The sequence below is a fragment of the Mirounga leonina genome, unplaced genomic scaffold, assembly GCF_011800145.1.
Source record: "Mirounga leonina isolate KUSES-001 unplaced genomic scaffold, KU_Mleo_1.0 Mir_125, whole genome shotgun sequence".
NCBI lineage: Eukaryota > Metazoa > Chordata > Mammalia > Carnivora > Phocidae > Mirounga > Mirounga leonina.
Genome location: NW_023270305.1, coordinates 50,670,963 through 50,686,085, shown reverse-complemented (window position 1 = coordinate 50,686,085; position 15,123 = coordinate 50,670,963). Strand labels below are relative to the sequence as shown.

Sequence of the window (15,123 nt, the reverse complement as noted above, 5' to 3'; positions counted from 1 at the left end):
ATGAGAGTGGATGTTCTTATCTTGTTCCTGACCGTAGGGGAAAAGGCTCAGTTTTTTACCATTGAGTATAATGTTGGCTGTGGGTTTTTCATATAAGGCCTTTATTCTGTTTTCTTCCATTTGCATAGTGTATCTCTTTCCATCCCTTTGCTTTCAGGTTGTATGTATCTTTTGATCTAAAGTGAATCTCTTGGGGCTCCTGGGTGGCTCAGTCGGTTAAGTATCCAACTCTTGATCTCAGGGTAGTGAGTTGGTGAGTTCAAGCCCAATATTGGGCTTCATGCTGGGCAAGGAGCCTACTTAAAATAAATAAATAAATAAATACAGTGAGTCTCTTGTAGACAGCATATAGATTGGTCTTTTTTTAAATTTTTATTAATCCATTCAGTCTCTTTATGTCTTTGGATTGGAGCCCTTAGTCTGTTTATATTTAAAACAATTACTGTTAGTTATGAACTTATTGCCATTTTGTTAAATGTATTCTCGTTGTTTTTTTTAGTTCTCTGTTCATTCTTCTCTTGCTCTCTTTCCTTGTGGTTTGATGGCTTTAATGTTATACTTGGCTTTCTTTATATTTTCTTGTGTATCTAGCTACAGGTTTTTGGTCATGGTTACTGTGATGCTCATAGAATATAACCTCCTCTATGTTTATAGTAGTCCATTTTTTTTTTTTAAGTTGATGGGTACCTATGTTAGAACACATCCTAAAAGCACTATATTTTTACTCCCCCTTCCACGTTTTAGGTGTCTGATGTCATATGTATATTTTTTTATTCTGCATGTCTCAACTAATTTTTGTAGACATAATTGATTTTACTGCCTTTGTCTTTAAAAAAAATTTTTTTAATTTAGTCTTTTGAGAATTTTTCTTTAAAGATTTTATTTGTCAGAGAGAGAAGGAGAGAGAGTATAAGCAGGGGGAGCAGCAGGCAGAGGGAGAAGCAGACACCCCAGTGATCAGGGAGCCCGATGTGGCCTACCTAGGTGTCCCCCTACCTTTGTCTTTTAAACTTTGTACTAGCATTATAAGTGATTGACTGCTATGTTATATGTTTGCTTTTACTAGTGAGATATTTTTCCTTTCATAATGTTCTTACTTTTAGTTATGGCCTTTCCTTTTCTGCTTAAAGAAGGCTCTTTAACATTTCTTGTACAGTTTAGTGGTGATGAACTTCTTTAACTTTTGTTTGTCTGGGAAATGCTATGTTGCTCCTTCAATTCTGAATAATAAACTTGCCAGGTGAAGTATTCTTGGTTGTAGGTTTTTTTCCTTTCAGCACTTTGAATATATCATGCCACTCTTCTCTGGCCTGAAAAGTTTCTGCTGAGAAATGAGCTGATAGCCTTATGAGGTATCCCTTGTATGTAACTAATTGCTTTTCCCTCACTGCTTTCAGATTCTCTCCTTTTCTTAATTTTTGCCATTATAATAATTATGTGTTTTAGTGTGGACCTTCTTGGTTCATCTTGTTTAGGTCTCTGTGTTTCCTGGATCTAGATGTTTGTTTCCTTCTCCAGGTTAGGGAAGTTTTCATCTATTACTTTTTCAAATAACTTTTCTACCTCTTTTCCTCTTTCTTCTCCTCCTGGGACTCCTATAATGTGAATGTTAGTATTCTTGATGTCATCCCAGAGGTTGCTTGACCTATTTTTTTTTTTTTTTAAGATTTTACTTATTTATTTGACAGAGAGACACAGCAAGAGAGGGAACACAAGCAGGGGGAGTGGGAGAGGGAGAAGCAGGCTTCCCGCAGAGCAGGGAGCCCGATGTGGGGCTCGATCCCAGGACCCTGGGATCATGACCTGAGCTGAAGGCAGACGCTTAACCGACTGAGCCACCCAGGCACCCCTGCTTGACCTATCTTAATTTTTAAAATTCTTTCCTCTTTTTGCTGTTCATCTTTGATGGTTTTCACTACTCTGTCTTCCAGATCATTAATCTGTTCTTATGCATCCTCTATCTGCTTTCAACTCCCTCTAGTATGTTTTTCATTAATGTTACTGTATTCTTTAGCTCTTATTTTTTAAAAATATTTTATATCTTTGTTGATACTCTCACTGAATTCATCCACTCTTCTCTCAAATCTGGAGGAAAGGCCATAACTAAAAGTAAGAACATTATGAAAGGAAAAATATCTCACTAGTAAAAGCAAACAGCATCTTTGCAAACAGTACTTTGAACTCTTTATCAGTAGATTGCCTACCTACATTTTGTTCAGTTCTTTTTCTGGGGTTTGTCCTGTTCTATTGTTTAGACTGTTCTTCTTTTAATTTTGTCTGACTCTCTGTGTTTGTTTCTATGTATTTGCTAGGTCAGCTATGTCTCCTGGCCTTGAAAATAGTGGCTTTGTATACAGGGTGTCGGTGGTGTGGGGGGGCAGTAGTGCAATCCACTGGTCACCAGAACCAGGTGCTTCAGGAATGTCTCCTGTGTGAGCTGCATGCATCCTCCTGTTAATGACTGAGCCACAAGTTTAATGGGCATTCTGATGGTGGGTCTGGGTTAGATTGGCTGACTGCAATGACTGGGTGTGACTACTGCCAGCATATTGGTGAGCAGGGCTATTCCCTGGCACAGATGGTGGAAAGGCCTGGCTGATGCTGCTGAGGGGGTGCTGGTTGGTGGGATTAGCCTCTGGCAGAGCTGGCTGACAGGCTCTGCTATAACTATTGTGGACTTGCTGGCGGGTGGTGCTGGACCCCCTTACTGGGGCAGAAGACACTTTGGAGCTGTGCCTGTTGAGGTGGGCAGGTAGGGTGGGGGTGGGTGTTTGGGGGGAATGTTGGGGCTGGGTAAGCCCTGCTAGCAAGTTAGATAGAGATCGTCAGTGCTGTCTTCCACCAATGTTGGGCTAGTGAGGCTGAAGGGCATCAAGAATAATGGTGCTCATCAGCAATTCCATTCCCAGGAAAGTTCCTACTGATCCCTGCCCCTCTAGCACATGTCCTAAAGGTAGTAAAAAGTTTTCTTCATGTAGGGCCCACGTGCTTTTTGAACACTTGCCCCTCTTCTGGGTGTTGGAGTGAATGCTACAATATGCTGGTTTCTTTAAGAATAGAATCTCAGTTCTATAGCCCTCCAGTTCTTCTGGAGTTAAGCCCTGCTGATTTTCAAAGCCAGACATTATGGGGGCCTGTCCTCGCAGCACAGATCACCAGGTGGAGAATATACCTAATGTCGGGCTTGGTCCCCTTGCTCTTCAGGGAGGACCTCTACACTTTTGATATCCCACTTGCTTGTGGGTCACTGCACCAGGGTTTTGATTCCTAGCCACATCTCTGGCCCTTCTACCCTTCTTTCCCCCCTCCCCCTTCTACCCTTCTTGATGTGGCTTTTTCTTTACATTTTTAGCTGTGGAAGAGCTAGTCTGTTAGTCTTTAGGTCATTTTCAGATTGAGTTACACTATATGTAGTTGCAGCCTTGGATGTGATCATGGAAGGAGGTGAGTTCAGGATTCTCCTACTTCACCATCTTCCCAAATTCTCCACAATGTGAGTTTTTTAAGAATTGTGTTTTAATCCCCATGACTTTTTTAAAAAGCAAATTGGTGTTATTTAACTAGGATTATACTTCTAGGTTATTAAAATTTAGAAAAATCTTGGTACTTCGGAAATTTAGCTCTTTTTTGGAGTTATTTTAAGAAGATAACCAATCTCAGTGTACTTCTTTCAGAGCCTTCAAGGTCATATAATAAGGTAAACCTGTATGTTATCCATGCTGAGCTTACAACCCTGAGATCAAGAGTCGGACACTTAACTGACTAAGCCACTCACATACCCCGTTATATGCATATTTTAAAAATTGTGATAAAATACACATAAACATAAAATTCATCATCTTAATCAGATTTAAGTGTACAGTTCAGTAGTGTTAAATATATTCACATTGTTGTGCAGCCAGTCTCCAGAACTTTTTTGTCTCTCAAAATTGAAACCCCATACCTGTTAAACAATTCTTGATTCTCCCACCTCCCAGCACCTGGTAACCACATTCTCCTCTCTGCTTCTGTGAATCTGACTACTCCAGATACCTCCTATAAGTGGAATCACACAGCGTTTGTCTGTCACTTGCTTATTCACATAGCATAATGTCTTCAAGGTTCATCCATGCTGTGGCATTTGTCAGCATTACCTTTCTTTTTAAGACTGAACATGCTATTGTGTGTATATACCACATTTTGTTAATTTATTCATACTTTGTTGGATACCTTGGTTGTTTCCATCTTTTGGCTATTGTGAATAATGCTTCTGTGAACATGGGTGTACAAATATTTGAATCCCTACTTTATATTCTTTTGGGTATATACCAGAAGTGAAATTGTTGGATGGCAATTTTATTTTTAATTTTTTGAGGAACCACTGTATGTTTTCCATACCAGCTATAGCATTTTATATTACAATCAAGAGTTCACAGGGGTTCCAGTTTTCTACATCCTTGGTGACTTTTTTTTTTTTTTTAAATAATAGCCATTCTAATGTGGTAAAGTATTATCTCATTCTAGTTTTGATTTGCATTTCCCTAATAGTTAATGATGTTGAATACCTTTTCATGTGATTATTGGCCATTTATATATTACATTTGGAGAAATGTCTATTCAAGGTCTTTGCCCATTTTTAATAGGGCTCTTTGTTTTTTTGTTGTTGTTTTAGGAGTTCTTACCAGATACATGATTTGTAAATATTTCTCCCATCCTGTAGGTTACTTTTTTACTCTGTTGATAGTATCTTTTGAGTCACAGAGTTTTAAATATTGATGTTCAATTTAATCTATTTTTACTTTTGTTGTCTGTATTTTTGGTGTCATATCCAAGAAATCACTGCCAAATCCAGTGTAATGAACTTTTCCCGCATATTTCCTTGTAAGAGTATTATTATATAAATTAGGCCTTAACGTTTAGATCTTTGATCCATTTTGAGTTAATTTTTTTGTCTGGTGCAAGATAAGGTTCAACCTCATTCGTTGGCATGTGGATATCCAGTTTTCCCAGCACCATTTGTTGAAAAGATAGTTCTTTCCCAATTGAATGGTCATAGTACTCTTGTTGAAAATCAGAATCATTTGATTACGTCTGTAAGGGTTTATTTCTGGGCTTACCATTCTATTTCATTGCTGTGTCTTTTTTTTTTTAATATTTTATTTATTTGACAGAGAGAGCGAGACAGTGAGAGAGGGAACACAAGCAGGGGGAGTGGGAGAGGGAGAAGGAGGCTTCCCGCAGAGGAGGGAGCCCGACGTGGGGCTCGATGCCAGGACCCTGGGATCATGACCCAAGCCGAAGGCAGATGCTTAATGACTGAGCCACCCAGGCGCCCCTGTTTTTATGTATTTTAAAAATATAACTAATGAAGTTTTAGAATATAGTATTACTTGCAAATTTGATAATTCTTATTTTTATTATTGTATAGATAGTAAGAAAAAAATGTAATATTAGTTTGGGTTATTTGGCTTTTTAATGAACCAAAACCATTAAGAGATAGGTATTGCAAACAGTTTATTCTGGTAAAAGACACAGTGTCATAGCTAATATGAATTATTGTGGAAATTATTTGAGATCTGAGCATTTTGAAGAATAGTCAGACAAGCTCATAGATCCATTCCTAAATGAGAAAGTGAGCCTCTTAGTGCACGTGCTTCCTAGCTGTTCTTGTCTATGCCACTATTCTCACTTTAGAGCTGTGGTGGTAGCAGAGCAGGAATATTAATTTCTTGGAATAATTAATTAGTAAACATCCCCAGGTTCACAGTGTTGGGAAAACACAACATTTATAGATGGATATTGTCAAGGATCTCTTGTATAATATATTCTTATTGCTGTCTAGACGTGGTTTTCTATATATTTGAGTTAATTTTTCCAGAGGCACGTGAAGGGGGGAAAATGGGCAATTTATTTAAGAATTAAAATTGTTTTGTTTAGTTTTCATTTAGGTAACTGGCAGACTTATCATCATTATGATTATATAGGACAAAATAGTTTTATTTATATGTATATTTTATCTTAATGTCTCATTTAAATTTTTACTTTTTTGCATTGACTATATCTATTTAGCATAGACTATGTCTACTTACATAGGACCTAGAAATAAAACTGAACTTTTCTACCAGTCTCTCACATCGTTGTGGAAGATTGTGGTGAAATGAATAAAAGGATATGGTAGATCAGGAAATGTGGTTTGTATTTTTAGTTAATGACTATTTATTAGAAAATTTGGAGAAAATGTGTGCAATTTGACAGAACTATACTTTCTCAATACAATTTTTTCTTTAAAAACATTAGTTAACTTTTGATTATTGTGATAAAGAAGGATGGGAATAGTAAAATGAAAATTTGCTGGTAAATACATCTCTTTTTAGTATGGCTCACATACCATGTATTACTAAATCTTTTCCAGAGCAGTAGCAAACTGAAAAATCTAATTTGAGTTTTACTTCCTTTCTTCGTCATACCGTCTGGTAGAAGTACAGATGAATAGGAAGCAGGGAGAAAAATCTGAAGTATAAAAGCCTTCAATTTAATTAACTTTTAACTATAACATTTAAATATATAATTTACCTCATGTACAACATTTGAAAAAGATGTTGATTATTCTAAACATTTACTATTGTAAAATATATGCTATCTGCTAATGAATGGGTGTCAAGAACTATGAAGGGTTTGAGATTTTTACCCTACTTGTAAGCTAAGAAGTTACCAAGCAACAGTTTCATGCTGGTAGAAGACATGAGACTCCAGAGTCAGAAACAAAAGACAGTTTATTACTCATAGTAATAGTAGCTGGAGTGTCAACTTTTGGTGGGGGCATTGATTCCAAAGCCCATTCCCACAGGGTAATGTAAAGAGGGTCAGATGATACCTGCACACTCAGTGGGCTATGTAAAGGATAGGAACTCTGAGCTTAAGGAACTTTAAATCTTTTCAAATGGGTGGGGAATCTGGTTGGCTTGGTCAGTGGAGCATGCAGCTCTTGATCTTGGGGTTGTAAGTTCGAGCCCCATGTTTGGCATAATTACTTAGCAATAAAATCTTTACCAAATAAGAAAATAAAACTTTTCAACTGGGCACTAAGCATGCCTGACCTGTGCTGCAGAGATGGTGTCTGGCTCCAAGGGACATTCTTTGCCTCATAGCAATAATTCAGGAGACCCATAGAAAATTGTCTCCCAACTATGGGTCTGGGTGGAAATTTTTGCATAATAAATTTCTTATTCATAATGCAAATTAATAATGTAAACAAGATCACAAGAAATGTTTAAAATACTTGGGAGAACCAAGTTTTTTGTTTTTTGGGTTTTTTTTTTTAAAGATTTTTAATTTATTTATTTGACAGAGAGAGACACAGTGCGGGAGGGAACAGAAGCAGGGGGAGTGGGAGAGGGAGAAGCAGGCTTCCTGCAGAGCAGGGAGCCCAGATGCGGGGCTCGATCCCAGGACCCTGGGATCATGACCTGAGCCGAAGGCAGGCGCTTAATGACTGAGCTACCCAGGCACCCCGGGAGAACCAAGTTTAAATATTTTACTTTTTAAGCACCTAATAGTGTACAATTTAAGAAACTTTGAAAATTTTACATTATTGAAAATAAATTAAGGATTTTACTTAGGATCACTGCTGTTATGGTACATGTTTTTGAAACTAATAAAAGTTTATTTTGAGAATATTCTGAATTTAAAACTCTTAACTAATTCATACTGTTTTTCCTCTTTTTAATCTGTACAGGGAGATTCTAATCTGTACCAGGCCACGAAAAATTTAGATGTGAAAAATAAAAAATTTTTTTTTTAAGTAAAAAGGAAGTTTTTTTATTGTTTACACCAAGCCAAAGTGAACCATTCTGAGAGAACCACCATCTCCGATTTCCTGAAAGTAAAATCAAATAAAAACAATTAAAATCATGTTTAAGTAAACAATAATTGACTTAATATTTTAATTTAAATATCAGAAAACATTGAAAAAATAAAATGCACTAAATATATGTACATAAGAGAACTGTGTATTTTTCTTACTGTTAAAATATTGATACAGTGTTAATAAAAGTCAGTGAAGAAAAATATGAAGCATAAAAGGCAAAGAAGGAACGACAGGATATTAGTTGAGATTTGGAAGCATGTGAAGGCTCCTGCAGTGAAAAGTTGCAAACTGTGGGTCCTCATTTGTGATTCTTCCTATTACCTATTTGATTTTACAATACTGTCTGTTCTCAAAAGTCCGATATACCATGTATTTCTTCATTTTGGTATTTTACTGAGTATTTGATAGTGGCTCTTAAGGTAATGTTTCATAGAAAAGATCATGGTTTTCTAAGCCCTTCATAAAATTTTATGAAGGTGCAAAGAGATGCAAGGACTTCTGCCATTTCCCATTTTTAAACTTACTTTCACCCCTTCCCCCAACCTCATTAAGTATAGATAAACAAAGAATTTTATGATAGGATTCTGAAATTGGAGTATGTTTAAACATAGCACTAAAGGTGAATGATATTATTTGGAAAATAGTACAGTGGGGACATTTTTGAAAGTTTGGAGATAACCTACTTAGAGTTGAAAGGTAAAGGGGAAAAGTAAAGAGAGTAGGGATGGTGGTTAGTACTTAAACTAACATGTCATATTGGAGACATTTCTCTTATGTAAAAAATTTAAAGTTATTCCTTAATTATATTTGAAAGTTCTTTTTAGTAAGAGAAGCCTTTTAGAAATTTGTTATTTCTAGAAGAAAACAGGTATGGGGTTGGCAAGTAAGGGAAACATGTATGTATGCATGTGTCTGTGGATCCTGATGTACACAAAATTAAAAAAAAAACACCCAACCTGGAAAAACAGGTAACAAGAAGAATGAGTAATTTAATATTGCCTGAGGCATGTGTGTGTGTGCTGGCAAGTTCAGGGGTTTTAGGTAGCTTTGAATTTTAAAACAAAAAACATTGAATACACCAGCATTTTAAAAAACGTAAGTTCCAATTCTTGGCTTATAAACCACTATATCAAAAATCTATCCTGTACATCAGTAGAATGGTCATCAAGAAACCTGGATTTAGCTTTCGGTCTTGTTAACTAACTGGCAGAGATCCTAGGTAAATTATTTTATTTTTCTAATATCTGGTTATAATTGTTGCTGGAAGGCCAGATTTTGCATACTCGAAGTATCTGGTTCAGCCATATTCTTGATGTATACATAGTGTCTTATGTTAAGAATTACATTTTAAAAAGTAGGAATCTTGGGGTGCCTGGGTGGCTCAGACTGTTAAGCGTCTGCCTTCAGCTCAGATCATGATCCCAGCATCCTGGAATCGAGCCCCGCATCGGGCTCCCTGCTCAGCGGGAAGCCTGCTTCTCCCTCTCCCTCTGCCTGCTGCTTCCCCTGCTTGTGCTCTCTCTCTGTCAAAAATAAATAAAATCTTAAAAAAATAAAAAAATAAAGTAGGAATCTCAGAATTAACTTCTCAAAAATCTCCCAGGACTTAAAAAAAAAAAAAAAAAACTTTGAAGAGTTTTCTTAAAAATTCAGCCTATTTTTAAAAGAATGATTTCAGGGCATTTCCAGGATTTCCATGATAATGTGTTCCATGCTAAATAACATTGACTTGTACCTTATTTAACTTAGAAGAATATTTTGATGATTAATGAAATAATTGTTTTATATACTCATTTATTATTTAAAATAAAGTATATTCATTAAATAGAATTTGGAACACAGAAAAGTATAAAAATTTACCCATATTCTCACCAGTCATATAAAACTGTGGTTTACCATGTGTCTGCTTCAGTCTTTTCCCCCCACATGTTTTATTTTTTAAAATATAGTTTAAATCATATTATATATACAAATCTGTATGTTTTAGAGGGTTTTGCCTCACTTTGAACACTTTTTTTAATGCTCCAACAGTCTGTTTTTAATGGCTAAATTTTATTCCATTAAATACTATAGCTTTATTTAACCATTCCTTATTTTTTTGGTTAAATTTATATTCCTAATTTCCTCTTTTTTTTTTTTTTAAATAACTCAGTGATAGACATTCCGTTTTTTGGTTTTTTGGTGTTTTTTTTGTGATAGACCTTATTAGGCATGGGTTTTTTTTCTGTGTTCAGGATTATTTCCTTGGTATGGAGTTGCAGAATAGAATTATTGGAGCAAAGCTTATGAAATTTTAGGCCTCTGGGTAAACACTGTAGAATTGTTAGTTTTGCTTTGTTTCTTTCCTGGCTTGGGAGGAGGTGATTTTGTTTGGTAATAGGAAGTATGGTTTCAGTGGAGGATGATCTTCATCTTACTATGTGCTGAAATTGTGCTCACCCTTGACTGAATAGTTACATGTTAATTCCTGTAATAATTTACTGCAACAAAAGGGTTTTCCCCAGACCCTCATTTGATTTCAACATATAGTTGAAATAAATAAATGCACATTTTTCTAAGCCACACCCTCTTGCTGTTACCTAATGTTGGGTGATAGCAGGTCACTCTCTTTTAAATGTACATAGACTTCCATAAGTCAAATTCTGTAGACAACTTGTTCTGTAGACAAGTTAAGCTTTGCTTTGCCACAAATTGGATTTTGACCTGTTCCTCACTTAATACAGATTTTTTTTTTTTTAATACTAAGCGATCATCTCATTATTTTATATTGTTTCCCCTCATGGTCTCATTCAACATTTCTGATTTGGTTCAACAGTAATTAAATCCTAGAAGTATACCATTTTTTTTTTTAAGATTTTATTGATTTATTTGACAGAGAGAGACACAGCGAGAGAGGGAACACAAGCAGGGGGAGTGGGAGAGGGAGAAGGAGAAGCAGGCTTCCCTCCGAACAGGGAGCCCGATAAGGGGCTCGATCCCAGGACCCTGGGATCATGACCTGAGCCGAAGGCAGACGCTTAACCGACTGAGCCACCCAGGCGCCCTTAGAAGTATACTATTTTAGAGATAGAAGAAAGTCTCCTAATTTGCAGTCCTTTCATTTTACAGATGAGGAAACCAAGGCTCATACAGGTTAAGTGTTTTATCCAAAGTTACTCATATAGCGGCAGAACTGGGATTAGAATTTTGTTATATCTCTGTGAAGTGCTTTTTTCCACTACAGCTTCTTTATGTAGTAACAGGGAACATGTGTTTCACAGTCTACTTTATGATTTGCTCTTATGATTGCCTATACTTGTCATTTAAAGCTCTTGTTTATAGGCATGCCAGTAGCCCACCCCTGTGTGACAGGAGATGCTTTCTTTTCTTTCTTTCTTTCTTTTTTTTTTAAAGATTTATTTATTTTAGAGAGAGACAGTGCACACGTGTGGGGGGGGGGGGGGGGGGGGGGGAGAGGGACAGAATCTTCAAGCAGACTCCCTATTGAGCATGGACCACCCCCTGCCTCCATGCAGGGCTCGATCCCACTACCCATGAGATCATGACCTGAGCTGAAACCCAGTCAGAGGCTTAACCGACTGAGTCACCCAGGTACCCCCACAAGATGCTTTCTTGTGCAGTCAAGTTGTCCAGTTACTCAAGTTTCACTATTGACTGTTAACTCTGCTTCTTGCATATTTGGATCATACAGGGATTTTTTTTTTTTTTAATCAGTATTCCAGAGTTGTGGTGCTTGATGCTTTTTCTAGAAAATGAAATTTTAAATTGACTACAATCTAGCAGTTACCAAAGGCTGGCTTGAGGCTTCTGATACTTATGAGAGACAGGCTAATAGATAAGCTAACTATCTAATTTTCCAACTTGCTCTGTTAAGTAAGCCATCAGAAAGGAATGTACTTGGAGCTTGTCCTCTCATCTTTCCACAGAACTGCCTTCACTGAATTGTGGTTCAGTATAATTCCAGCTTTTATACAAGGCTTATAATGAAAATATGTATGTGAATAGGATTTCTTTTTCAAAGCTCTACTTGAAGACATGTTTAGTTTTCTAATACAGACATTCTTTAGTGTGTTCCTAGTGCTGGAAGAACATTTCCATCCAGTTGAATTTACTATGTGCATACTTTAAACTATTAAGTCAGTAAAGACAATAATAATGAATGGTGTTTTGGAGTTTATAAAATGCTTTCACATTACCTAATTTTACATAGCAGTCCTGTGATGTTATTAAATATAACTATTCCCATTTTACAGTTTAGAAAATAGGTATAAAGAGGTGCGGCTCTGAGGAAGTAGTGGAACAAAACTGGAACTGAGATAGTTTCCCTATTAATCCTGCATTTTTTTTTTTTTAATTTCTTAAAAATTCAGTTTAGTTAACACATAGTATAGAATTTGTTTCAGGGGTAGAATTTAGTGATTCATCAGTTGCATATAACACTCAGTGCTCATTACATCAAGTACCCTTCTTAATGCCCATCACCCAGTTACCCCATCTCCCCACCCACATCCCCTCCAGTGACCCTCGGTTTGTTTTGCATTCTTTCTATTATACCATGGTATCTCCCAAAGTAAACCTATTTCCCTTTTTTGCCTTAGCCTCCCCAAATTGAGTTAAACTCTGTTTTAATTTATATATAACAGCCCACATATTCAACAACATCTCTTACTTTGCAAGTTTTAATTGATTTTTGCTTTGTGTAATGGTATTATAGGTATTTTAGGTATTTTGCTTTATGTAATTATATAAATAATTTTGTGAACTCTGCCCCAAATCTTTCAGAAAGTAGATAGGTCATAAATACTAAGATAAATAGATTTATATCTATGAAGAATGATCACTGTATTAGGGCTGTGTTGGCACTTTTGTTTTCTACGTAATAGTTTATCTAACTCTCCTCTTTAGGTAATATGTTGATACACTTAAAAACATTTTTAAAAAATTTTTCTTTGGAGGAAAGATATGAGAATAGTTTAGCACTTATCATATCTCAACAAATATTTGAAGATGTTGTTACCCATCAAGTAGATTAATAAGCTTTATGATAGTATCAATGAAAATCAAAATTGCTTTTATCACACTTTTAGAAATTGCATACTTAAACTTCAGTTATATAAGATGCTTTTTATTAAAGTGGATAATTGTCAGTATGTAAATACATTGATATATATGTGTAAATATATATGTATATATACATATGTATGTATATTATATGTAAATATATGTATATATTACATATAAATATACATGTGTAAGTATATGAATATATGTATGTATATATGTTTATATTACATATAAATGTATATGTAAGTGTGTGTGTGTGTATTTCCCCAATATTTACATATTGACATTATAGAGACACACACAAATGCACTCTCTGTACTGTTTGTACTGCTCTCTTCTGGCTGGAATCAACCTTCCTGGATGATAGAAGGGCCAAAAGAGCAATATAAACAGCAGATTGGTATATCTGTCATAATTCCACATTTAAAGAATGAGTTTCTGGCATTTCCAAGTCTAAGATTTTTTCCAGACAGTATGCCAATGAGTAGTACAGGCCAGACAATATAGGTACATGACTATATGGTTTATTACCTATTTGTCTATGACTGAAGTCAGTGGTAGGGAACAAGAGGTATGCTCCATCCTAGAAATGTATTCCAACATGCAAGCCCAAGTTAACCTCTTACAAATTTGTCTATTAAAGTTTAATGGAGAACTCAAATTCTTTTGATCAGCTTTTGTCAGTACAAATCCTTCCCAAAGTCTTCCCAGGAGCCAGCTAGATCTCTATGGGTTTTCTTTCTTTCTTTCTTTTTTTTTTTAAAGATTTTATTTATTTATTTGAGAGAGAGAGAATGAGAGAGAGCACATGAGAAGGGGGAGGGTCAGAGGGAGAAGCAGACTCCCTGCCGAGCAGGAAGTCCGATGCGGGACTCGATCCCGGGACTCCAGGATCATGACCTGAGCCGAAGGCAGTCGCTTAACCAACTGAGCCACCCAGGCGCCCAATTTCTTTATTTTTTTTATTGTGGTGAAATATGCATTACATAAAATTTGCCATTTTAACCATTCATTAATTTTCTAATTTGTTTTTTCTTCACCATGGTTGACTCTTAACTGTATCTCAGCTAAGGTGTTTTTTAAAATGGTTCTGGAGAAAGTGGGTAAGAATCTTAAAGTGTACTATATCAAGGAACAGTCTACTAAATTGCAGGGCATCTGAGGTTAGTAAGATAACTGTGAAGATGGTCTTAAACTTTAGAAATGAGTAGGAGTTAAGCAGTTGTGGAACTGCCTTCTTGCAGGGTAAAAATTGTCAGCATTTTTTTGTTTTCAGAAAGACTAATATAATTGTTCTTCAGACGGTAGTTACTTCAAGTTAAGACGTGGAACATAATTCCTTTTTCAGGTTTTTCACAAAAGAGAGTGTGAACAGGGAAATCTGAAGAACAAACTTTTTCTTGAGAAGTTATAAATAGGCACTAATATATACTATTTGAGAAAAATGTAGCTACTGTAGTAATAAAGGTTTTGACAGCCAGCTAATTCAAAGCATCAGAAAACTTTACACTCTGGATCTCTCTATATATGACCCAGCAGATTTTTCTTAGAATTTTCTTAGAATTGAAGTCCATATTCTGATGAGGCCTAAAGCTAAGTTATGGTTAAAATAAGCAAGGATTAAATATAGTGCCACTCCTTACTTTAACCAGAAAATAGCTTTAGGCCTGAGCAGAATATGAACTTTAATAAAAGTGTTTGGGTAAAAGTTCTCTGGGGATTGATGGAGATAGATAGATAAATAATTTATAATAATATGGGTGAATATATGTTATATTTTTTTAAAGATTTATTTATTTTAGAGCACACAAGCAGGGGGAAGGGCAAAAGGAGAGGGAGAGAAACTCAAGCAGACTCCCTGCTGAGCACAGAGCCTGATGCGGGGCTTGATCTCACCACCCTGAGATGACTTGAGCCAAAATCAAGAGTTGGCTGTTTAACCGACCGAGTCACCCAGGCACCCCATATTGTTAGGTATAAGACACAGACACACTAATATAATGGAACACTTAAGATCTGTGTGTTTCATTGTACGTATATTTGGGAGGGAGGGGAATATTGTAAACAAATATTAAACTGTAGTTAATGCTATGCATGCTAAAGTGGTTTAAAGGGGTGAAGTGTATGGATGTCTGCTACTTTAAATTTATCAGAATATAAAATGGATTGATAGAAGGATTTGTTGATAGATACATGATAAAGCAATTACTGTA

The 15,123-nt window shown here is 36.0% G+C and overlaps 1 protein-coding gene across 10 annotated transcripts in view; it reads right to left on the bottom strand.

The window, feature by feature from the left end:
- Nucleotides 1-15,123, bottom strand: part of WDPCP (WD repeat containing planar cell polarity effector) — a 476,454-nt gene that overhangs the window by 13,027 nt on the left and 448,304 nt on the right. For 8 of the 10 annotated variants that reach the window (XM_035001441.1, XM_035001442.1, XM_035001443.1 and 5 more), the window contains one exon: nucleotides 7,769-7,855. The exons of 1 other annotated variant lie outside the window; for it this stretch is intronic. In XM_035001441.1, the coding sequence (XP_034857332.1) occupies nucleotides 7,805-7,855 (51 nt within the window). In that variant the 3' untranslated portion in view covers nucleotides 7,769-7,804. Of the gene's footprint in view, nucleotides 1-7,768; nucleotides 7,856-15,123 lie in introns of those variants that run through there. One more of the 10 variants, XR_004678560.1, reaches the window with a different exon arrangement.